This window comes from Ostrea edulis, chromosome 4 (genome assembly GCF_947568905.1).
Source record: "Ostrea edulis chromosome 4, xbOstEdul1.1, whole genome shotgun sequence".
NCBI lineage: Eukaryota > Metazoa > Mollusca > Bivalvia > Ostreida > Ostreidae > Ostrea > Ostrea edulis.
In genome coordinates, this window is record NC_079167.1 from 33,272,760 (window position 1) to 33,297,793 (window position 25,034).

The 25,034-nt window shown below is 35.3% G+C and overlaps 1 protein-coding gene across 5 annotated transcripts; it reads right to left on the reverse strand.

Annotated features, from left to right (window-relative positions):
* Positions 1-1,242: 1,242 nt before the first annotated feature.
* On the reverse strand, positions 1,243-23,962 carry LOC125670652 (uncharacterized). 5 transcript variants are annotated; one of them, XM_048905948.2, is made up of 24 exons: positions 23,809-23,962; positions 22,052-22,142; positions 20,360-20,455; positions 17,586-17,657; positions 15,288-15,362; positions 14,692-14,795; positions 14,417-14,525; positions 13,249-13,326; positions 12,287-12,361; positions 10,890-10,961; positions 10,772-10,782; positions 10,070-10,289; positions 9,730-9,912; positions 9,495-9,573; positions 9,243-9,395; positions 7,971-8,401; positions 7,450-7,610; positions 7,123-7,291; positions 6,779-6,855; positions 5,102-5,293; positions 4,890-4,956; positions 4,205-4,252; positions 3,151-3,178; positions 2,308-2,337 (listed from the first exon to the last, which is right to left on the reverse strand). In XM_048905948.2, the coding sequence occupies exons 1-23, from the start codon at positions 23,847-23,849 to the stop codon at positions 3,173-3,175; spliced, it is 2,610 nt and encodes an 869-aa protein (XP_048761905.2). In that variant the 5' UTR covers positions 23,850-23,962; the 3' UTR covers positions 2,308-2,337; positions 3,151-3,172. The 5 variants fall into 5 exon arrangements, with proteins under 5 accessions (XP_048761902.2, XP_048761903.2, XP_048761904.2 ...); XM_048905945.2 differs by lacking the exon at positions 3,151-3,178 and having other exon boundaries at positions 1,243-2,337; XM_048905946.2 differs by lacking the exons at positions 3,151-3,178; positions 15,288-15,362 and having other exon boundaries at positions 1,243-2,337.
* Between the last annotated feature and the right edge of the window lie 1,072 nt (positions 23,963-25,034).

Here is a 25,034-nt window from a genome sequence, read left to right on the forward strand (position 1 = left end):
ACTAGATACAGTACCTGTATAACTAGACATACAGTGGGAGATATCTAGGTACAGTAATACCTGTATAACTAGACATACAGTGGGAGATAACTAGATACAGTACCTGTATAACTAGACATACAGTGGGAGATATCTAGATACAGTAATACCTGTATAACTAGACATACAGTGGGAGATACCTAGGTACAGTAATACCTGTATAACTAGACATACAGTGGGAGATAACTAGATACAGTACCTGTATAACTAGACATACAGTGAGAGATACCTAGATACAGTAATACCTGTTTAACTAGACATACAGTGGGAGACCAGGTTTGTATTGGATTAGACAGACTGGACTGTACAGTGTGAATTTCAGTCAGATTTCCCAGTGAATTGCACTGAATTTTGGGTCAGATTATAAAGGTGCTAAATGAAACAGTTTAACTGTAACTGGCTTCATGACAAGTAATCGGATACAGAGTTTAAGGACTCCTGAATAAACTGAGCTCATTACACGTCAAAATTTGGGCATCTTAGTAAACCAGAAAAGTGGCTGGGTGTCGAGTTTGATCTCCATGATCAGCAGTGGTTGTATTTGAGAGATTATGATGGTCATACACTCAGACATGTGGGTTTCCTCCGGGTACTCCGGTTTCCTCCCACATTATGACCCTCTAGCGTCAATATCTGTGCATCAAAGGATCCCTTTTGAGCTTTCATGGATTATTCTTGGCATGTACTGCATATATTTGTATGTATATGCCGAATAAACATTTATTTTTATCTTAAAATGTGAAGAAATTGAATTGGTGCCATAAGATGCACGCTCTTTTATTTATTTTTTCTTGAAAAGAAAAACTTACAAAAAATGAACATTTTAACAGTCTGATTAAAATGAAACTTCTCACTTCGCTTGGTATAAGTTGCTGTGTGTGAATACTTCCCACTCGGTGACTGTATATCGCATGAAGTGAGAGATCTGATTTCAATCAGACTGACATTTTGAATATATACATGGATAAGTCAAATTGAGAAATGGCATCACTTTTGTTGCTAAAACATGATCTACTGATTGTTAAATCCAGACAGGTGAGAAATTCTAAAAGGACAAAAAATATTTTTCCAGTTATATTTTTGCATCGATGATATTATATATTTCTGATTGAAAACATATGAGGATGTGTTGTCCTTGACCTGCATGGAATCTTCAAGAAATCCCCGGTACATACGGTGTTGGACTGAACAAGAGAAACAACATTCTGTGTAAAATACTTTATTCAAGCATAACTAAAAATAACCTAATTATCCAAAATTATCTTGTAACATACCCACGAATATGTCTCCAACAGTCTCACCAATATCACATGGCATCTACGTAACAAAAAAATTACCCCGAAAATAAAACAAAGCACAATACAGGAACTGTTTACGTTGATATCGGATCAGAAAGACGAGATTAAAGTTCAATATCTAAAGTAAACACGATTTTAAAAGCATAGGGAAAAATTGATAAATACAAAAAATTGGTGGTGCTAAGCATATACTATAAATACTAAGACTGCATTGAATTTAAGAGCTTGCTTTTGCCAAACAAAAGCACACGGTGATTGTATAACGTCCCCACTATTAAAATCTTTAATTAATAATGCAAATTTAATTCATATCAACCTATGTGAAAACACTTAGTTCGTACATATAAACGTATTTTATTCAACTATCAATAAAACTACGTCCTAAATTTCTCTGCAGGGATTATGAAATTAAAAAAATGACATTGCAGAATTCAATGATGGACGGATGTAAATTCATCACAGACTAATTAACACAGTAACATGAATTGTGTACTGTTTCATCACTATTCAGCAATGATTGCACAAACAAGCACACTGGGCAGGATCCAGATAACGACAACAAGAGAGAAAATCGACACACCTGCTGTGTTTTTGTAATGGTAGAACATCTAGATCTACCTAGTACATTTTTTGGTGAAAATGCCCGGATCCATTATAATTGGACATTCAAAAATTCTTCCATATACACGTGTATAATCTTACTATATATACAGCCTCCGTGCTACGATTCTTGAGTTTCAACGTACATACTTCTATTTTTAGATTAGTTTCTAGCATTAGACTTTTAAATATTTCTTCACTTTCTTTACAGTCAGTGCTAGCATCTGAAGCCTACAATATCACAGAAAATGATTTCAATCTAAGTCTCCCCAACACTACACCACGGTGTGAGCGCTTATGGACCAGGGCCGCCTTCAAACTCGCGCTGGATGCTCTCCAAGAACGAGTCGCCATTCTGCTCCATCTTCTTGTGTGTGTCATCATAGATCTTCTTTCTCTCCTACAATAGACACGAGTCTGTTATGCAATGCAAAGTACTAGCATCGGCTGTTTTTGAGTATATTGTATAATTCATTTTATACTATCTTATTGCATATTTCTTACACAAGGGGATTTGAAAACAAGTATCAATTACCATTTTATCAAATATTGAATATACATGTAAGCTTAGAGATGCACACGTTTTGAAAATGTAAAATGAATTCTCCATGTTTCAAATATTTAGAATATTTGGACTGTAGTGTTTCTAGCTGCAATAATGTAGCCCTCTCTGATTTTTTCTTTTTTTTTTTTTTTTTTTTAGAAAACGTCAGAATTAAAAAAAAATTGGATAGGGCTACATTATTGCAGCTATAGTGTTTCATGAGATTTGAAGCCATTTAAATTTGTTGATTTTCGAGGACTGTCATGGTTCTTCCCAATGAGGAAAAGATACATTAACAGACACATCATTATGTGAAGGTGAAAGAAAAAAGGAAAGTTAATCAGGATGAAAATTAAAACAACGGCTAAAATTATCAACCTGCCCCTAATGATGATACATTCATAAGCTCTGTAATTACGTCAATTTACTGAATTCCAATAAACCAGTGTACAGTATCTTAATTTTTGTAATACTGAATAATTTCCTGAAAAAAAGCTTAAAAATAGCCACATACAAACAATGTATAGCAAGAAACAAACATGAAGAGGACTTCAGACATCTGCAAATGTGACTACGGATTTCTGAGCTGATGCTTTGAGGAGCGAACCTCATGATGTGTTAAAACAAATTCACCAAACAACAAGCATTTAGACGGAGGTCCAACTTTACCTGATTTAGTCCTTAATGTCACCTATATCTGACAACAAAACCATGGAATCAGGCCATTAATTGCATCATGCATTACATAATTAAACAGGGGGCTTTAAATAAAAAAAATTGTTTATAGTGTGCCAATATTATCTGATCTCTGTGTGCATCTCTTGCAATCAAAATGTTAGTTGTTGAATGGCTATAAGTCCCAGTTTCCTGATAGTTTTTTTTTGAGATACAGTGTGCTAGGATACACAATAAATAAACTGTGAACTGTTACGAATCGTGATAATTAATGTGTGTGTTAGTTTTGTACGAGGGTTACATGGTCTGTGCTGGGAAGGGGTGGGGCTACATTGTACCTGCATTTTATACCTGTAATCTCTGGTAAGATAAAAATAGGACAATAACATTTCCATATTTACATTCACCAATGTTCTGTGTGTTTCATTGTTTATATTACTCCATATAAACAGCGACATGTAAGAAACATCAAAATTATAAACAAGATAATCTACAGACTATTAATAAAAAGAATGATTGGCTATACTCAGTTTATATTACAGACAATAGGAACACAATGGAGGAATAAGGAACTGTGTACTGGGTTTGTTGATCATAAAAAAGTCTCATCCACCAATAAATTTCCTACCCTATCATTACAGACTAGACATTCCTTAAATCATTCACATCTTAAACAGGAAATGTAATTCTTACGTGTACCCAATAATCAGCAGCATGGTACTAAGATACATTTCTTTACCAAATACAACATCAAGAGTGGCTAGTTCTGAATTAAAGAGTTGTGGGCCAGTTTTTAAATATAGATCGAGTGGTCAGTTTTTGTAAATACAGAATGGCCACTTTTACAATATGGAGTGGCCACTTTTACAAAATAAAGTGGCCAATATGATATAGAGTGGTCAGTTTTTGTAGTACACAATGGCCACTTTTGCAATATATCAGAGCGGCCAGTTTTAAGCTAAAGAGTGACCACTCATGATTAAACATTTTCCCTAGTTAGTCAATTTTAGACAAAGCAATGTTATTACTGACAAGAATGTATACTGACCTCTTTTTCTTTCTGACTAGAGTGAGAATCTTCATCATCTTGAGCCTTCTGTTAAAAGAAGAAGAAATTGAACCTGACTATCACTAAACAGACTTACTTCGCTGGATTTCATCACTGGCGCTAAATTTTCCCTGTAAATGATACATTAATGCTGGACCCCCGAATCTTCGATATTTGTCTAAACAATGTGAATGCTACAACCAACAGCCAGGCAAAAAGGTGTGCAGCCAAGCCATGTTGATTGAAACAAAAGCCGAGTTTGATCTGTTATTCTATGAAAGTTTCAATGTTTGTGGGTTGTTACTCTGCTTCAAATAAATTGAGTGAAATTCAAACTTGATTTGTAACTCAATAATGTACATTTCTATGAGCAAATCGGGAAAAATAGGATCCGAAAAACGCAAAATTTCATAATATTTTTCAATACTATAGTTTAAGGGCAGTAACTCTGCTGAAAGGAGTAAATTTGAATGATATTTAAAATTTCATTTATTTAACTCATTACTGTACAGCTACACACTCAAAACCAGCTGAATATTCACAAGAATAGACAATAAATAACAGTTGGAAAACAAATTTGACAGAATGAAAGGTTCATGAAATGGAATTACATGATAAACTTGTATATATTCAGGCCATGTTATGGCAGAGGCATATTCTAAAAATAACGCTTTCCCTCACTCACATTATCATCCTTCCAGACTGGTTTCTCATCACTGTTTAAGTCTTCATCTATTGTAGGAAGTCCTTGTCTGCCAAATAAATAACAACATGTCAATACTTACTAAATCGGCATCCCCTGTCTATTGACACAAGATGCATGCACAAAATTTTCAATGACAATAAAAATCTACACGCTGAGTACAGAATTAGAGACACAGGAGATTTTGTTCATACCCGGTAGGATTTCTGAGCTGAGCAAACCCGCTGGATGGGTTCTCCAGCTCCTCTTCACATGCCTTCAGGAATTTAAGGACGTCTTCATGGTGGAACTCCTCGGCAATTTCTCTCGGAGTACGTCCCATGTCGTCTTTCACAGACAGACTGCCCCTATTGGCCACCAGCCACTTCACGCATTCTACATGTCCACTGAAAATTATAAATAGTATGTGTTAGAAAGGAATTAAAAAAGAGAACATATATAAAGGTTATTGTGTTTAACTATTAAAGGAGAAATTCATCGAGGACTCAATGTACAGTGTCAATGAATATTCCCTTCATTCGGTAAAGATTCAAATTGAATGAGATGTAATAAAAAAGTCCTGGTCATTTACACATGTCCATTTCACCGTGATGACATACAGACGGAAAGACAGACAGAGATTCAGGTAATTTATACATGAAAGTGTGGGTCTACATGACCGTGATGACATACTGTAAATCACATTTTATTCGCTAGAACATTATTTGCATGTAATTTCGCGCGACTAGCAATCCGTGAAAAAAATTTCTAGAGAATAAACTCTTACACATTAAAGACTCAATCAATAAATTATGATTCATGAAAGATAAACATTTTATTTTTAAGAATATTATTCAGTTCTCACAAATAAACTCTTACACATGTAGAAGACTCAGTCAATAAATAATGATCCGTGAAAGTTATGTCTCATGAATAAATACATCATTGTATCCTTACGAAAACAAGATCTCACGATTTAATGGTTATCTACAGTACAGACAGATGGACAAGACACACCTCCGAGTGTCTGTGATGCAGGTGCTAAAACAAGATGTACTGTGAGCAATGCTCACTAAGAATACCCCCCACTTACCCCAATCTCCCAAAGGGTGTTGTTAATAGGTATAAATTACCTCTTTCCTGGTGTAAAAATATGGTATGCCTTTGTAGAAGAAAATGGAAGATATAGTCCGAACACAAATGCATGGCATAAACCTATAATTTTGACCTTGAGATCAAAGGTCAAGGTCATGAATGTACATGACACAGTCTCATGGTGATACACCCATGTCTTATGGTATGACTACGTCAAAACCCTATAATCAATTTTGACCTTGAGGTCAAAGTTCAAGGTCATATAGAGGTCATGAAGGTACTCGACACATCATCTCATGGTGATACACTCATGTGTCAAATATGATATGCCTATGTCAAAGAACAAAGAAGTCATGGCCCTGACACGAATCCATTGTAAAAACCTTTAATTTTGACCTTGAGGTGAAGGTCATATGGATATCATGAAGGTACATGACACATCGTCTCATGGTGATACACTCATGTGTCAAATATGGTATGCTTATGTCAAAGAACAAAGAAGTTATGGCCCGGACACGAATCCATTGTAAAAAAACCTTTAATTTTGACCTTGAGGTCAAGGTCAAGGTCATATAGAGGTCATGAAGGTACTCGACACATCGTCTCATGGTGATCTACCTGTGTGCCAAACATGGTATGCCTAAGTCAAAGAACAAAGAAGTTATGGCCCGGACACGAATCTGCACAGACAGACAGACGGACAGACAGACAGACAGAGTGATTCCTATAATATACCCCCCAGAACTTCGTTTGGGGGGTATAAATAAAAATGGTGATTATAATGTAGATGGACTTACTTCATGGCAGCTAAATGCAGAGGAGTTTTCTTGTCTAAAGTTCTACATGTTAAAATGGCACCCATAGCATGAAGAACCTAAAATCACAAAAGAACATGGTGAGAAAACTTTCTCAGTCCCGGTGATGATCATTTACATGTACTAATGACTGGTTTTAATCAATTTTCAAGGCCATAAAATTTCACTGTAATGTGAAACAATACAATTTCATTGGCATATTAATGTATGGACAGCTACCCGCGGTGCTGTCCTCTTACAGAAGAACAAAGCTTCACTGATCTCTTGCTTATTGAGTCTTGCTAAACCACACAACAAATCGGTTATACAGGAGCTCCGGCCCTTACCATCAAACAGTTAACATGCCCATTCATGGCCGCCAGGTGAATTGGGGAGTATCCCTGAGGCGTTTCCCTGTTTAAGTTCACATCATTAATAGTCAGCCATTTCACGATGTCAACGCGACCAAACTTGGCTGCCAGATGTAATGGAGTTAGACCCTGTTCATTTGTGTTACTGAAAACAGAATATCTCAGGCAATACAGATTGTAAATCTTCAAGTTCAATCAAAATTCAATTCATTCAAATTCAATTCAAATTGAAGTTAAACTAAAATTAACTCGTAAAAATATATCAGTATGATGAGCCCAAGATATCAATTGTTTTATTCTTACTCTTTCATCTCTGAGAAGTGAGTGAGGAGCTCTTGTACGCGGTTCAGATTTCCCCTCTCTGCGGCCTCATGTATAGTGGGCCCCCTCAGAAGCCTCCTCCTCTCATCATTCTCTTCTTCACGTTTCCTTCTCTTTTCCTCCTCTACAGCTTTTAGTCCACTCTGTCAATAAGAAAAAACCAAAACATTATAAATGCATTCACTGATGCAAGAGCTCCATGGGTGGAGTATGAAAATTAGAATCAGAAATATTTTCTTTTTTTTCTTTTAATTTTTTTTTTACCTCACTAATTAGCCCAGAGAATTAAACAATTACCAGTATAGTCTTAAATAATTACTTTTTCTTTATGATTTTACATTAAAATTATAATTTACTGCTAAATGAGGCAAAATTTCAAAGTTCCAACACCATAACATCATTACATGTAGAATATAAATTTCATTAACGTTGTATTAAAACTCCTTTAATATGAGAATTTACATTGAAATACTTAGGACTTCAGTCAATAACGGACTACACACCTCGTATCCATGCACAAACTCTTTGCCGTCTTGAGAGGAGGACTCGACTGACACTGTCTTCCCACGAGGACCAGAATCTGAGTTGGCAGGTTTCCCTTTTATCGTCTTCATTGTAAACGTTGGCCCCTTTGCATCATCGTAAAACTCGTCTCGATCTCTCTTGGCAGTGGTGGTTGTGGTTGTGGTGGTGTACGTCTCTGTGGAGGATGAGGAGCTGGAGTAGCTGCTCAATGACTCGCTGTCTGACCCTGAGTCGTGATGACGCCGCGAATGCCTGGTCTTGCCGTCAGACTTTGTGTCGGTGTAGCTTCCCTGATTGGACCTGATACTGAGGTGGTCGTCATGGAGACTGCCCTGCACAGCAGGTGACGGGGAGCGCATCTTCAACGATCGGTCACTTTTGTGGTCATCTTCACTCTCCTCCTCCAGGGCTACAATAGTTAAAGGTGTGGTTTACACAAATGTATGAAATCCTAAATAACATTACGAGCTATCACCAAAAGAATAGAAATACTGATTTATAATTACTGAAAGTAATTCTACCTTACAAATGGCAAAAGAAAGGTGTTGCATTACATGAGGGGTTAGTGTTCAAAGGGTCAATTATTTTCAAGATAATTTTGTTAATTCATGAAAATCCACGAATTAAGCAACATTTGTGCCACTTTAATAGAGAGACAGCTTGCAGGTTAGTTTAGTGGTTTATACTAAAATTTGAGAGAAACAAAAGCAAGGAATCTGATAAAGTTTGCCAGCACAGTGCAGGAAGATTTCAAGCCATACCAGGTATGTGAGAAAGTGGGAAAAACCATTACCTGGATTCTGGTAAAATAAGCCAGGACTTAGAACCGACGATTGCATGGTTTACAAAGTCATTAACTGACTAAAGAAAACTAAGCAGGACGAGGCATATTCAGGGTCTCACATACCTGACATGCTGACCTATAACCCCTGATATGTTGACCTATAATCTATAATAAAAGCTTCACTATCTGATACAGAAAAGGAAGCAGGCTGTATTATAACAAGTGTATTTGAAAAAACGATAATCAACAAGAATGACGACTTAAAAACTAGAGAGGTAGATTGTACAGTAGACATAGATTGCAGTCACTAGAAGTCTCAGCACAGCAGATTATTTGTAATGCCGGAGTAGAGATACACTGTCTCTGTAGACACATAATAAAAGCTCGAAGAAGCATGTCTATAGGGCAGGATAACAAATAAAATGAACAAGTTCATCGTCCGACATATATCTGATATCTTCAAGACCTTGTATAAAGGCGCGATCACGATCCACCAGGAGATCTCTATACGTCTTATGATCTCCGTCCACACCAGACAGCCATCGATCACATACGAACTCGTAAATCTTCTTACTGTGCATGTCAAAGACTGTCACAGACTCCAGGAACCAGGCGTTACCTATCATTAAAAAGCAATCATATCATACAATGAAGCAATGTTGATTTCTCTTATATCAATACATAATGACTCATTAAAGAGGGCAGTGTGTGTACTTACTTGCATCCGCTCGATCATGCCCAATTTTAACTTTCAGCAGTTTTCCAACATGATGATGAGCCACAATGAACAAGTCTTCCTAAAACCACAAAAATCAATCGGCATTACTCATTTGTCTGATTGGACTCGTTAACCATTTGTCTGATTGGAATCATTACTCGTTTGTCTGATTGGATTCATTAACCATTAGTCTGATTGGAGATATTACCCACTCAATCTTCATGGCAAACCTTACCTTTCCCTTTTGGAAGCAGACTTTGTGCCGTTTTGATTTATCTAGCACGATTTCCTTGCTCCGACCTCTCTCTCCGTATAGTGTCAGTTTGACTTCAGCCTTTGTACTTGCACCAATTCGGTTTCCGGTTCTGACATAAATCTGGTACTCTGCCCTCTCACCCGACGTCACCTCCTCATCCAGCTGTGTCATAGACAGGGAATTAAGCATGATTTAAAGTGACCCCTGCAGTAAATCCTATTGTTCTCATAAAATCTCACAGTGTAACAGAATCACTGAACTAAATCAGGTCTGTAATACTTGGATAGATGAAGTAGCATTGTTATCAATGAAATCTTACGTAATTGTATTGTCGTAATAGCTGGTGATCTGTCTGGTTCCCGTTCTCCATTGTCTGTGTTCCCTCATCGATAGACACCTCCTCCCTGTGTCTAGTTTCATTCACCTCAATCACAGTCTTCTGTCGCTGTCGACGTTTGGCCGACCGAGGACGCACTTTCTTTGGCTCTGGTTCAGGGGAGTCTGGTGGAGGGGCAGGAGTCAGCACAGGGGACTCTGACCTAGATACCAAGTCAACCATATAGATTTATCTGACCTAAATATCAAGTCAACCATAGAAATTTATCTGACCTAGATATCAAGTCAACCATATAGATTTATCTGACCTTGATATCAAGTCAACCATATAGATTTATGAATATTGACCAAAGCCAAATATACACTCTTGAATTTCAACTTTTTGATTCCTTGGTTATCAAAACCAGGATACTGTTCGAAAATCATAATTGGCAAGTACTTATGAAACATAATGCAGTCAAACATCATTATTTTAAACTAGATAGAACCTAGAAAAAACTTACGAGATATCCAAGGATTCGAGATATCAAGGGTAAAATACATAAAGAATATGTGGTTGGGACTTCCGAATCACTTCGACATATCCATGGTAGTCGAGATATCAGGGTTCGAGATAAGGGAGTTCAACTGTACTTCTGACACACTGTGTCAGGCTCTGTATCAAAACTGACGTTAACTAACTTACCTAAAGTCCGCCTGCCAAGAAAAACAAACATATAATTACAGTGGAAACATTATTTCTAGAAATTCACAGAGTACAAATTAATTAGTACAGCACTCAACGAAAAAAGAATATACCCTACCTTGCTGTCATTTTTGTGACGTCGTCCGTGGATGTCCCAGGTGTACTTTCGACGGTCTACCCTCTCCACATGCTGTAATAAATCAGACTTTAGTTCTTCAGTATATCTAAATCTACCATAATTAAATAAAACTGTGAATATTATCAAATCAAATCCACAAAGGATACCAAGAAAAGTTCTCAACGAACAGGATTTTTATTTTGAGTGACCCCTTGTCACATAAAGTTTACAAGCAACTTTTGACAAATTTTTTAACAAGAAATACCATACATTTCACCTAATATAAAAGATTTTATCAGGAAAAGTTAAACTCTCAATGGAAATCTTTTTTTGCGTGATGTTTGGGTCATATAAAGCTTTCAGTTAACTTTTAGCAATTGTTAACTAGATCTATCGACAACCTGCCACCTGATTATAAAATATGATATTTAAACACTTATACACCACAATTATGGGGAGCCTATATAACACCTCATTACTAAATATGAAATTTGCACACTTAAAGCGTAGTATATACCAAAGGTACACCTGATTCCTTAATATAAAATTGAAACACTCGCATACCATAGTATGTACCAAAGGTACAAAAAGCATAAAACATGATTACTAAATATGAAATTTACACACTTATACACCACAAATATGGTGAGGATAAAACATGATTACTGAAATATGAAATTCACACTGAAACATGAAATTCACACAGGTACTACAGCAAGCACTGGCCAAAAAAAAAAGCAGCAATTAACTCTCCAGCATATGTAATCTCAAGTACTTGGATACAAATGTACTATAAATGTACTATACAGAGTGTATGTGGTCATACTTTAAGTTCAATGCACTAATAACTATAAGTAGAATGGAACTATTCATAGTAAGAGGTAGGTGTTAAAACAAGACGAACACCAGGTAGGACACAATTCACATTGTCCTGAACACTGATACAGATGTTACATAGACAGGCAGGATAGTACAACCTGGTTATTACAAACCATCAGGGTACATCAGGTTATAACACAATATAGTATTCATAATAGACACATTATTATCAAACTTTACTTATTCCTTATTTCTGTATTAAATTATCAATAACATATTTTGTTGTCAATCACTAACGACTGAATTTAAAAATATCATGCAGCCAGTAGTAACTTAAAGGCCTAGATTTGCATTGATTAACAAATTCTGCCCCCTATTTAGCCTGTTCGTCAAGCATACCCACTGCGAGTTTGAAGGAAGGATGCATTAATTTAGTGTATTTGTATAATGTTGTTTTAACATGCAGGCCCAGCATTCCATGATGAGTATTAGAAGAACCAGAGAGAGATGAGGGGTTAGAAACAAATACAATGTTAAAATGGACGCCATGCCATCACCATGCACGACTGAATTCTTACGGTAGTAGCCATGTCTATGGGGTTAATCACACTCCATTTTTTAATATAAACAGTTGGAATTTCACTACAAATTGCCTGAAATACAAATTGAGTTTGGTTACTGTGAGCACCACATGACCACTGCACAAAACAAATGATATGTAAGAGCAATAAAGCATTGAGTATTTATAAATACACATACCGGTATCACAAAATATTATCACGATGTTATCCACAGGGAAACTTAACCTTGTAGATTCTGCAATGTGCTTTTGTAAAATCCTTAACTCTTTTTTCTTTCTAATTCTTACATGTTTTTTTGGAATCAATTAGAGAAAAACGAACTTCCATGCTATGATCCATTTCAGCCAATCATGATTTCTTGACTATAGAGTTAACTGGACACAATTGAGTAAGGTTGATGGTTTATACATTTAGGATCCATAAGTATTTGTCTACTCAGTCTATTGAGAATTTACTGTTTGATACACAACCTAACTATAGTTAGTCAAAATTGCCCTGAGAGAGTGGAATTGACATTATGATTTTGAAAAATTCAAAAACAAATTAAGAAAAGTAGCTTAGCAAACTCAAGCATGTTAAGCCTCAGCAAACAGAATTAACACACATCGTAGACAAGGTCATACAGAGACAAGGTCATACACAGACAAGGTCACACAGAGACCCACTACCTTAATTCTAGTTTCAGCACTTCGTGTCCGATGGGACAAGTGTCTGTTTGTCTAAAATCAAAGTTCATGCTACGTGAACAGTATATGCGCACAACGTGTAAAACTATGCTTTTTTTACACACCGTTAAGCAGAACTAAATGTGCCCCGAATATAAAATGCATTTTATAGTCATTACATACATGATTGTAACAAAAGGGAAAATATAATGCTGCCTTTTTGTACATCAACATAACAAAAACTTTTGGAAGCTTGGGGGAAGGCTCATTTAAATGCCTACAAATGCTGCATACCTCAAATGGCTTGGGAGCCGATTGTGGTCGGTTAGAATTCTTTTCTTTCTTGTCTTCCTCATCTTCTTCTAGATGTTCCTGTGAAAGAAGAGAAACAAATATATAAGCATCAAGAGACTTTAAAATGGCAGCGATCGTGTTAAAGAACTTATAGCATGTGGGGTTGTTCTGAGGGGAGGGTATATACTATTGTGGTAAATTTTCCTGTTAAACACATTTACAGGTTTTCTATACCTTGAACTCTCCTATTACAGTCTTTCTGTGTTCTATAATTATTCAAGCAGTGACAGGAAGTAAACCAAAATGTGCACCAAACCCGGGCCCTTACAGAAAGTCAACATAGATCTAGTAAAAAATGGCAGGACAATCATATTCTTAAAAATCTTGTTGTTTAGTTGTTTTCTTGATGTAGCAGTATCTTTTTTCAAAAACTTAAGGTAGCAACTAGGATTTTCTAAATCCTGACTTAAGATAGAGACTTTTAAAGCTAGGACTTTTTAAATACTAACTTACAATAGTCACAAGGACTTTTTAAATCCTGACTTAAGATAGTCACTATAACTTTTTAAATCCTGACTTAAGATAGTCAATAGGACTTTTCAAATCCAATCAATCAATCAATGTTTTCTTTTCTTGCAACACAAATAAAGCATTGAAAAGGGTATCTTAAAACACAAATATTACAAAACAAAAGCAAACATGTGTTTAAAAATTTACAAACAAAAAAATGTTTATCCTGACTTACAATAGCAACTAGGACTTTTTAAATCCTGACTGATGCAATCTGATTAAAATACAGATCTCTCAAATAGCGTACAGCGCGTGATTAAAATACAGATCTCTCAAATAGCTGTGCGCTATTTGAAAGATCTGTATTTTAATCAGATTGTGACTGATGGTAATGATTAGGACTTTTTAAATCCTAACCTACAGTACTAACTAGGACTTTTTAAATCCCGACTGATGACAGTAACTAGAACTTTTTAAATCCTGACTGACGGCAGTGACTAGGAATTTTTAAATCATGACTGACGGCAGTGACTGGGACTTTTTAAATCCCGACTGACGGCAGAGACAAGGACTTTTTAAATCCCGACTGACAGCAGTGATTGGACTTTTTAAATCCCAACTGACGGCAGTGACTAGGACTTTTTAAATCCCGACTTACGGTTGCTACTAAGACTTCAGCTGCTGCGTCCACGAGTCGTTTAGCCTCCGATCTGGACACATTGTGAGTGGGGACACTCCTTAGTAAGGGCCAGCCTCCTTTTAAGGCCCTGAAAGATATCACAAAAAACCATGCATCATATTTTCTGGGGAATTCTCGATGGCAAAAGTCATTATGCGAAACATGCATTCTATTTTGTTATGGAATTCTCGACACTGCTTTGCTGTAACCCACTGCTACGGATATCTATTAATCTGATAATCAGATAATCTTACCGTGAGCGCTGAGACTGCATCAGGACCCCAAACCCAGTCATGTCTCTACGGAGTCGTCTCCCCTCCCTGGTCTCCATGTAAGCATATTCAGGTAACGTAGAGGGCTATTAAATTATATTGAATTACTTAATTAATAAATATAATTTAAAAAATGAATCATTGACACATGAAAATCACAAATTGTTAATTATTAAATTATTATTAATTATTAAAAATAACTTCTTTTTTTTTACATTGAAACAATTCACATCATGCGGACCCCTGTATATACACACAAAACATTTAATATTGAATGTTTAGTATTGTTGCATTGTGATTCGCAGATATAGAGGGGTGTTCACTTCAACAATTTCACAGCATTATTATTTTAGGTAAGAAATAGCTGACATTCCAACGTGTGAAAGTTTGGAAGAAAAACATTCATCATCCACAGGTAAATAAGAAAAGTGACAAAACAGTCAAGTCACCTTTTTTCACCCGTGCAATTATGACAGCATTCAGACATTAGGTAGGTGGTGGGTATAAAACATTCAGACATTAGGTAGGTGGTGGATATAAAACATTCAGTGCTTTACACAACAAACAGGACAATTTACCCGAATCCGAGATCCAGGCGACTTCGGTGGTCCATATAATACGGACAATGGTTCCACATCTGGGTCCCGAGTAAGCTTTGTAATACATAATAGCTTATCTTTAAATTGCTTTGAATTACTTTTTAAATTTCTTGTATCTGCAGTTGTTCATAATTTCAATAATCTTTTAAAGTTATGTCTTGTTAAACGTTAGATTTTGGGACTTAAGATTGCAAATTCAAAAGATCAATTTCCAGCCAAACAATAAATTTCAAATAGCTACGTAAAAACGACTACTTAAAATCTGGTTGTATTCTGCAGACTAGAATCTTTCTTAATTGGATGATTTATGGAGGAACATAATCATTATAGAAAAATTAGCTTTTTTATTACTTTAATCCACATTATGTTAAATTAGAAAAGAATAAAAAAAAAAACACAAATCAATGATCAAGTAAATAATGAATGGAAAACACAATTGACAAAACTCGATTAATTAATTAAAGAAGCATTCACTGCCAAAGTCATATTTGCCAATTGTTACCAAAATGTTTAAACAGCTTTATAACTGACAGACATATTAAAATTCATACATCTTGCAATCTTCACATTAGAGTTTTTCATTTTCATATAGAAACAATGACGGAAACATTATGGTATGCTAGGATATATAATACATTGTGGAGAATTTCATAAAATTCAATTGAAGGTCATTTTTACTCTCATATTTTTTTCCCCTTCATTTTTTAACACATTTCAGCATTTTAATGCATGATTCAGAATTAAAAAGTTTTTACATCCTAGTTTGATAACTGCCCCTTTAAAGAATCCCAACCCTTCTATCTCCATCAGTACAAGGAAGAATTATTTTATTCTTGCATGCAAATTCCTTAATCTACATTTCGGAGCAAAGAGGGATTTGTAATCATTGGTTTAATTGCTTTCCATGGACAATGAGTGAACTGGTGGTTGTGATCACAAATTACTATAACACGGCCAATAAACGATGAATTGCTGTATTTCTGTCCAGGCTCACTGTTAAATAGGGCATTAAATCAACGTCTCATTTGCATAACATCATTCAACATTTTCTGATAATCAACATTTTGTCAGACCACATGCATTTGGGTCTAAGAACTGTAAGATCTGCCTTCATTATTTTGGACAGAGAATATAATCAAAATGTTATTTTGGTCTGATTTGAAAGATTCAGTCATTAGCTGCAGAGCTTCAAACTTTGTGAGTCTTACCAATTCAGCAAAAACAGAAGAACAAAAAGAGAGAGAGAGAGAGAAAAAGAAAAGAAATGAAACATGAACACCCTGGTAAAAGCAGAGCTTTAATCTTGAAGACATTCAGCTTGGCTGTGCAATATTAGGACTGATACCAGAAGTTCATTGATGTAGGCTTCAGCCAAACTATCATGTACCAATACCTCGTCCCAAGCAATATTGAAATGGGGCAGAGATAACTTTTTTTTTTTTTTATCTCTATTAAATCCAGGCAAAAAGGGAAACCACTATGACCCAAAGTCCATTTCCCTATCTTAGCATCCAGTTTGCTTGACCTTCAACTTTTCAATCCCCAAAATCTAAAGGAGTCTTCCTTATCCCAGTCAGTGAATGAAATTTGGTGATTTCAGTAAAAAAGGAATTCAAATCACTTAAGACCCTGAAACCATTTTCAAATATCATTGTCCAGTTTGCTTTACCTTTGACCTTTTGAACCCAAAATCAATATGGTCATCCTCACCCCATGACAAGCCTCTGTATGAAATATTGTGACTTCAAATATGAAAAGGGAAATTACTTAAGGCATGGGAACCAATTCCTCTACTAATGGATGAATGGTCAAACAACCTGATTACAATATACCCAAAGAAGTATAAATGAATATCAGAGGTATAGTAAAGCAATGCTGAAGTTTTAAATGAGAGAGCATAATATCAACGTCAAGGTCACCAAGATGTCATTGTGACACTGATGAAAAGATTATATCCATTGTATGTCACCATGCATGTAAATAAAACATGCAAATTAGCAATGGATATTGGAAACACTTGGATATGAATTCAAATCTGATTTATTTATTTGCATGTAAATGCAAAGTAAATTCCAAAGTACATATGGCTGACAATGATTTAATGGAAACTTAAATTTGTATTGCAATAGTTGACAAGGTGTTAAATGATAAAGCATGTAATGACTGATGAATTTGTAGAGAGGTGTGATTGTACGTTAGCACTCACCAGGAAGTGATGTTTGACCATGTAATGACTGATGGATTTGTAGAGAGGTGTGATTGTATGTTAGAACTCACCAGGAAGTGATGTTTGACCATGTGACGTTTGAGCTTCTTCTTGACAATCTTCTGTTTGGGTTCACAGACGTCCTACAACACATTAGTACAAATCAGGAATTTACTTTTAAGCTTATTGACCCCCTACAACACATTAGTACAAATCAGGACAATATTTATAAGCTCATTGACCCCCTACAACACATTAGTACAAATCAGTACAATACTTATAAGCTCATTGACCCCCTACAACACATTAGTACAAATCAGGACAATACTTATAAGCTTATTTACCCCTACAATACGTTAGTACAAATCAGGACAATACTTATAAGCTTATTGACCCCCTACAACACATTAGTACAAATCAGTAAAATACTTATAAGCTTATTGACCCCCTACAACACATAATTACAATATTCAACAACAATATAAGCTGGTTTGTATGGATATAGATTACAGCAGTACACGATGATTAAAATGACAGTATGATGAAGTACACTCAATCTCTCAAAGACACATGGTTTTCATTTGATATGGGTGAAAACTAATTGCTGACAGAGGATGACCAATCCCCCACATATTAGAGAAATTCACTCCCCTCGGTGCAAATTTACTTGTAAAGACTTCTTCCGTAGATCACTTTTATTTCGCGAGAATTTATTTTCGTAAGGATACAATGCATGATGTATTTATTCATGAGATACAGTTTTTGCCAATCATTATCTATTGCTCAAGTCTTCTATGTGTTAAAGAGTTTATTTGCAAGAACTAAATTTTCGTGAATGGCTAGTTTTGCGAAATTACGTGTAAATAATGCTCTTGTGAATACATGTGATTAGCAGTAGTATATTTTTAATGTTTTACAAATATTGACGCTATGATGCAATTCTTGGGACTTCTGTGTAAAATCCATTGCAAGCAGTTACATAATTGGTTTCATTAGTTGAAGAAATTGACATGTTTAAGGTAAACCACATCTGATGACAGACAGGATTAATTTTCTTTACTCTGTTATCAACAGCTGACAAACATAGCCTTCATTTTTGTAGTTAGCAGGATTATATTGCTGTTTGCTTTTTGATAAAAGTTTCATTGTTTCCTAACTTCTTTTAAAAAAATCAATAGTTTGTTGAGAGCACTCTTCACCTACAGCTGACACAGGCCCCTATATCAGACAGACATCAAGCACACAGAAAATGTCATTTTAACATCCCTATATTTATAATGGTATACATTTTCAACACGACCCCATGCAATAAATTCTAAGAAATGAATGTCTGAGATATCGCATGAAATGGCATATGATGATTCATTTTGGTATTTCATTTCTCCTGTTCATTTTTCAGGTTTTTGCATGCTCCCTAGACTACACTGACCAGTGGGTATTTATCTGAGGAATTTCCGCTTATTCTGCCTATACCAATATAACAATTTGTTTCCTTAGTTTTCCAATAACATTACACTAATTCAACAAGACACAAAACAAGAATGATGTATTTCTGAAAACTTATAAATAATTCAGTAACACTTCAAAAGCCATCTCCTACCCAGTGTACCGTTACAGGTAAACAAGTTCTCGTCGGCAAGTTACAGGCTACCCAAACAGCAATAAAATTCAGCTTTCAATTTTCAATAGCTGTTGTTTAATTAATATTACACATATTATCATTTATTGATATCACCATGTCGGTGTGCAGCAGCCATAATAATGAGATACAAGATATTGGCAACATTAGCACGAAGGAGTCATCAATTAGAATAGTTTAGTGTTTCAAGCTGAAACTTTAAAGGACAAACACACCATGTTTCCTACACACAAAATATTCATTTGAATAGCTTAACATACACATTTTGCAAATTTAATATCATCAAGGTTAACATTTTCTTTTATTGGGATATACGTAATGATAAAAAAATTAATGAGTTCACGTCAAACAATAAATGTAACATAAAAATGTAATCAAGGCAATTTCATGAGATGACGATGGCTGTTAAATGTAATATTGTAGTACAGTAATACACACCATGGGCCACTTTGTAAGTGCACTGTAACATTAAATCTCTGCACACTTTCTATTAAAATCGTGGGAGTTTTCTGTGTTGATCTGTTGTTAAAACAAACTATTGAAGGCAGAACACAGACTTATTGAAGATAAACAATGATCTCATCAACAGTAAACATTCAACGCATAAAGATTACAAACAGATCCCGGGGATTTAAAACAGAATGACTGATTTCCAAAGTAATGACATTATTACCAATTTAACATTTAAATGTAATAAAACTACTTAATAAGGGGAAATATGTCTTCAAACCTGGATTTATTTATTTTATAGCACATTTTTGTATCCACGCTGAACAGCCTGCGAGGTGAAAAACAACGGTTACCATTTTTATTGTTCTGACTATATTTAATCAAATCTTGGTACTGAAAAAGAATGCCAATAATGTGATGATATATTTCTGTCTCTCCTGAAAATGAGTAAGCTATCGTAGTTTGTCACAGTCTACTTTCTTTATTCACCAAAGAAAATAACTGCTATGTAATCTTTGAATTGCTATCTCTCAGATACTTTTCTTTAATTTTCATTTCCCCCCCCCCCCCCCCCCCCCCCCTGGATAATGAACTCGTTCAATTTTCTACGAAGATTTCATATGTTATAAATTTCTATATACTCTCTGCTGACTAATGTTCATTTAGACTCAGTTCGAACCATTGCTCACACATTTGAGTAACAATTATATCAATACCCAGGCACACAATCTTACACCTCTCATCCCCAATACTTACCGGTCCCATCTGAGTGAGTTTGACCCTGACCTCGGGGAGGCTGAAGTAGTGCTTCAGGGCCCTGTCGTGTAAGCCATCATACTGCAGGGTGGGCCTCTGTGCGAAATAATAGTACATATCGTAAACACACAGCCACACCGTCCTAGTTCAAAGGTGTGGGTACCTGGTGCTATCTGCTTCCAGGGTTAACGAGGCCTGGGCAGCATCATAAATTTGTAATTACATCATCAGTAAATCAATAATCAATATTCAGACTCTTGTCTTATTGCTTGGAGATGTGGAAAAGGTCTAAACCACTGTACTGCAGCTAATGCAGCTTGACCACACTTTCACTACATCATATACCGACACATGCAATAGATGATTGTTTTATGAAAACAGCGAGAGAATGCCTGTTGACAATTCTTCTGCTATAAACTGAACCAATCATCACACAGTGTTTTCTCCTTTACAGACCTGTCAGATTCAACAACAATTAATCGTCTTATATCAAACAAGAACAATTAATGCGTAATGCTAAAAATATATCCATGTAAATGCAAATTTTCAAAACGACAATGCATCATACTTAATTGGAACTAGCTATATGGGGCAAAAGCATGTGAGTTGACTGTGTTTTGAGGGTGAAAACAATTTAAGGAGGAGGGGAATGTGGTGGTTTGAGCTATAAATAGACTGTGGATATTGGCATGGATAACACAGTGGTTAGAGCACCTTCCTAGTAATGCAGGGGTCCAAGGTTCAATTTCAGGTCCAGCCATAAATGTTCTTCTTTCCTGTTACAATAATACATATTCTTTGCTTATCATGGGGGCAATGCATTTGATGTTACACAGATGGATAAACATGACTCAGTGGTTTAACGGTCAACAAAGTTCAATTTAAGTTTAAATGTCATAACAAAAGCAATGGTGCTGCTTTTCTTGTTCTTGTGGTAGAGCATCCTTACCCATTTGAAATGATAAACTGTTTAATTCATATTAATTTATAATAGTACACGTGTTTGGCTGTCAAGTGAAGAGAGGGAAGTTTGGAAGGACACCAAGGTCGGCCATACCTCAGATTTAAGGACGTCTGCAAGCGAGACATGAAGGCCTGCCATATTAAGCCAGAGTCCTGGGAAGCTGTTAGTCTGGAAACAGACTGTATCAGTTGGTCTCAAAGAGGGAGAGATTGTGATGCGGCAGCTTAACTGCAAGAAAGCCAGCCATCAAGAACCGAGATTACGGATGCAGAGACGCCTGTCTTCTCATGTCTGGCCTGTGGGGGAGGGGTTCAGGGCGAGGATTGGACTCTACAGCCACAGAAGACGATGTTTATCTTCTCAGAGCGCTAACCTAGTCTTTAAGACTGAAGGATGCCATGTTTTACATGTGTTTAGTGTTTTTAATTTAGTGATAAATAATTTCACTGAACACAAGTACTTATAAAAATTAGACATTTTATTATTCCAAAAGGGTAAGGGTGATATATACCAAATTCTTGGACAATTAAAGTATAGTTTTCTTCCTACAAGATACTTTCATTAAAATGCACTGTCTCACTTTTCCTGGGATATTGGTAGACAAGCCAAAGTACGTTCTATCAGCTTATCAACATTTACCTGTTCAACTGTTGTACTAGAGCAGAGAAGGGGTTCAATTCCGACTAGATTGATCTAGTACTTCTGCAGGTAGCGCTGGGGGTACTTACTGATTTCAGTGGAGGATGATCTAGCTGGGGACAGTTTACGCCAGATAAGTCAAATCCATCTTCTAATCTCCTCACATCAAAATAGTATTTCCTAGACAAACATGCAATATATAATCAGAATATATATATTACAGGTGACTCTCGATAACTAGAAGTTCAAGGGACCTTGATAAAACTTTGAGAAATCAAGAGTTCGAGAGATCGAAATTTGGAAATTGAAGGTCCGCCGGTATGGTTCAGATTTTACAGTAACCGAAAATGTATACCAACAAGATCATATGATATCGTTTTGACATGTTTCCCTTCATATTCGTCAGGTACTTTGATATCAAAATAAAAAACCTTACTTTTCAAAACATTTCAAAGTTTATGCATTTATTTGTTCTTTAATCATGCTTAGATAGGCATACAAAACCAAGTTCCAATGACGCTTTACTATCGCAAACTATACAGAGCACAATGTTATGTTGCTTTACCCAAAGCAGAAATTCTAATGAATGAGAAAAACGATGTTTTAGAGTAACTTTACACAAAGAACAAACGCGAGAAATTTAACAGTCTGTAAAATCTCTAAATTATGTATAAAACTTACTCTCTCGTTGTGACGTCAAAACAAAGTATAGATTTTACTCATAGTTGGATTATATATAAATTTAATCATCACGACACAAAACCCCAGTGCAAGGTGTAAACTGACCAATTAGCCAATTGTATACTCAAGTGTGTCACCTCCACAAAGAAGCACCGGCAATGTTTCACCTATGTAAACACCTAATTACCCCTCCGGCATTCAACAAAATCCAGGTAAGACCCGAGCGGAAATTATTACATGTTTGGGTAACGGTGGGTATACGCTACCACCACTTCGAGAGATCGAGAGTGAAAAACAATTAAATGTGTTTTATGGGACCCAACTTCACTTTGAGAGATCGAGAACTTCGAGAGATCGAACGTTCGAGAGATTGATAGTAAATTTGCTTTGTTATATAAAGAGAAAAATCGGGACCATGATTTCACTTCGAGAGATCAAAGCCATCGAGAGTCACCTGTACATATATTTCTACCTTTCATATTATGGAATGTGTTATGTTCACAAATTCTTTCTCATAAAATCTACACATGCAAGCTTTAAATAAATCAAACTATGCTTGATGATTTTCTTTGGGACCAACATCCACGTAAAAATATAACTACAAGTGTGTATAATTAATATTCAACGTCCACATAAAAATATATAACTACAAGAGTGTATAATTAATATTCAACGTCCACGTAAAATATAACTACAAGTATAACTAATTTTCAATGTCCACATAAAAATATAACTAAAAGTATGTATAACTAATATTCAATGTCCACGTAAAAATATAACTAAAAGTGTGTATTACTAATATTCAACGTCCACATAAAAATATAACTACAAGTGTGTATAACTAATATTTGTGTTCAGATCACCTTTATCAACTTTTCTTCCACATCAATGGTTTAATAAAGTATTTTTACTGTTTAAATACATGTAGTACTTGTTTATATATTGCTATATGATATAAAGTAAGCAATTAAATTGGCCAGTTATATCAACCTATGATTTAGTTGGCCATGTCTGCACTGATTTGACATAATATATCAGAATTTTGTGGAATTTATAGAAATATTCAGTGCGACATTAGACTTTGTAACCTTTCTGTGATCTTTTACTTCACTAACTTTTAGCATGAGAACGAAGACTAGCAGACATTGTGAACATTTCAACTTACAGTTTCTTGGCAACACATTTAACCACGGCCTCCGACGACATGGTGTAAAAATATGGAGTCCACACAAATCCAAATCAATGTTATTAAATAAAGAAATTCATCTTCTTTCACATGTTGGAGAACGACGGATTACTCCAAACATATAAACAAATTCTTCCGCTAACGGGTACCTGTCGATATAGTCCAGGATAATCATTAGAAATTTCTATTTATATCATTGTAGCTTTTCTAATATAAATGACAAGAAATTGTTTTAAATGTATTTTACTTCGCATTTTTATTTAAATCCTAGAGGTCAACTGGCAATAATTATATATTTCTCTAATTGTTTTGGTTACTAAGATGAACAACATTTTACTACGCGAAACAAGGGCAATAACTGTATTAAGTTGAATTGGAGATATCACGACTAGGCCCTGTTCTATGAGTGATGTCTGCAAAATAGTTAAATAGATAAATAAATAATGAATTAATAATTTGACATAACTATCTACTCTTAATTCTTAATGTACTTTTTTTTAAAAACATCAAGGACTGCCTAAATAATAGATACCAAAGAATCGAAACCCATTGTAAAGTACTAGCTATATATATATGTAACCCTGTCAATGCAGTTTATGCTAGAAGGTTATTTACTAAATTTCACACATGCAGTTTGACGTCACATGTAGGCCTACTTGTAGATGATATTTTGAATCAATCATTTGTTATTGGTACAGGCTTAAAATCAAAATGAATTTAAACTACTTGAGGATTCTTATCTATGTATAGTAAATTTTTACATTTCAACAACAAACTGTCATGGTACTCACTAGTAGAAAAAGCTTTAGAATATGTTAAAATTGGATATCCGTTAAGAGATTCTAGTCAGTATAAATTTAAGAAAATTGTGAATAAATTACTCTGTGATAAATACACTGAAACCTGGTATAATAATCGAAATAAATTAATTGATTGATGGGAAACTGTGCACTTATTTCAAACTAAGGAGCACCTTGGTTTTGAGAACTATCTTAATAAAGTTAAAAAATTTGATATTAGAAGATCTATTTGTAAGTTACGGATATCAGCTCATAAATTAATGATTGAAGTTGGTAGATATTCTGGTATTACTAGGAGTGAACGAATATGTAACAAATGCAACTCCGGTTCATTAGGTGATGAGATTCATTTTTTGATTAAATGTGAAAATTTTGTTGATGAAAGAAAGTCTTTTTGTGGTGCAA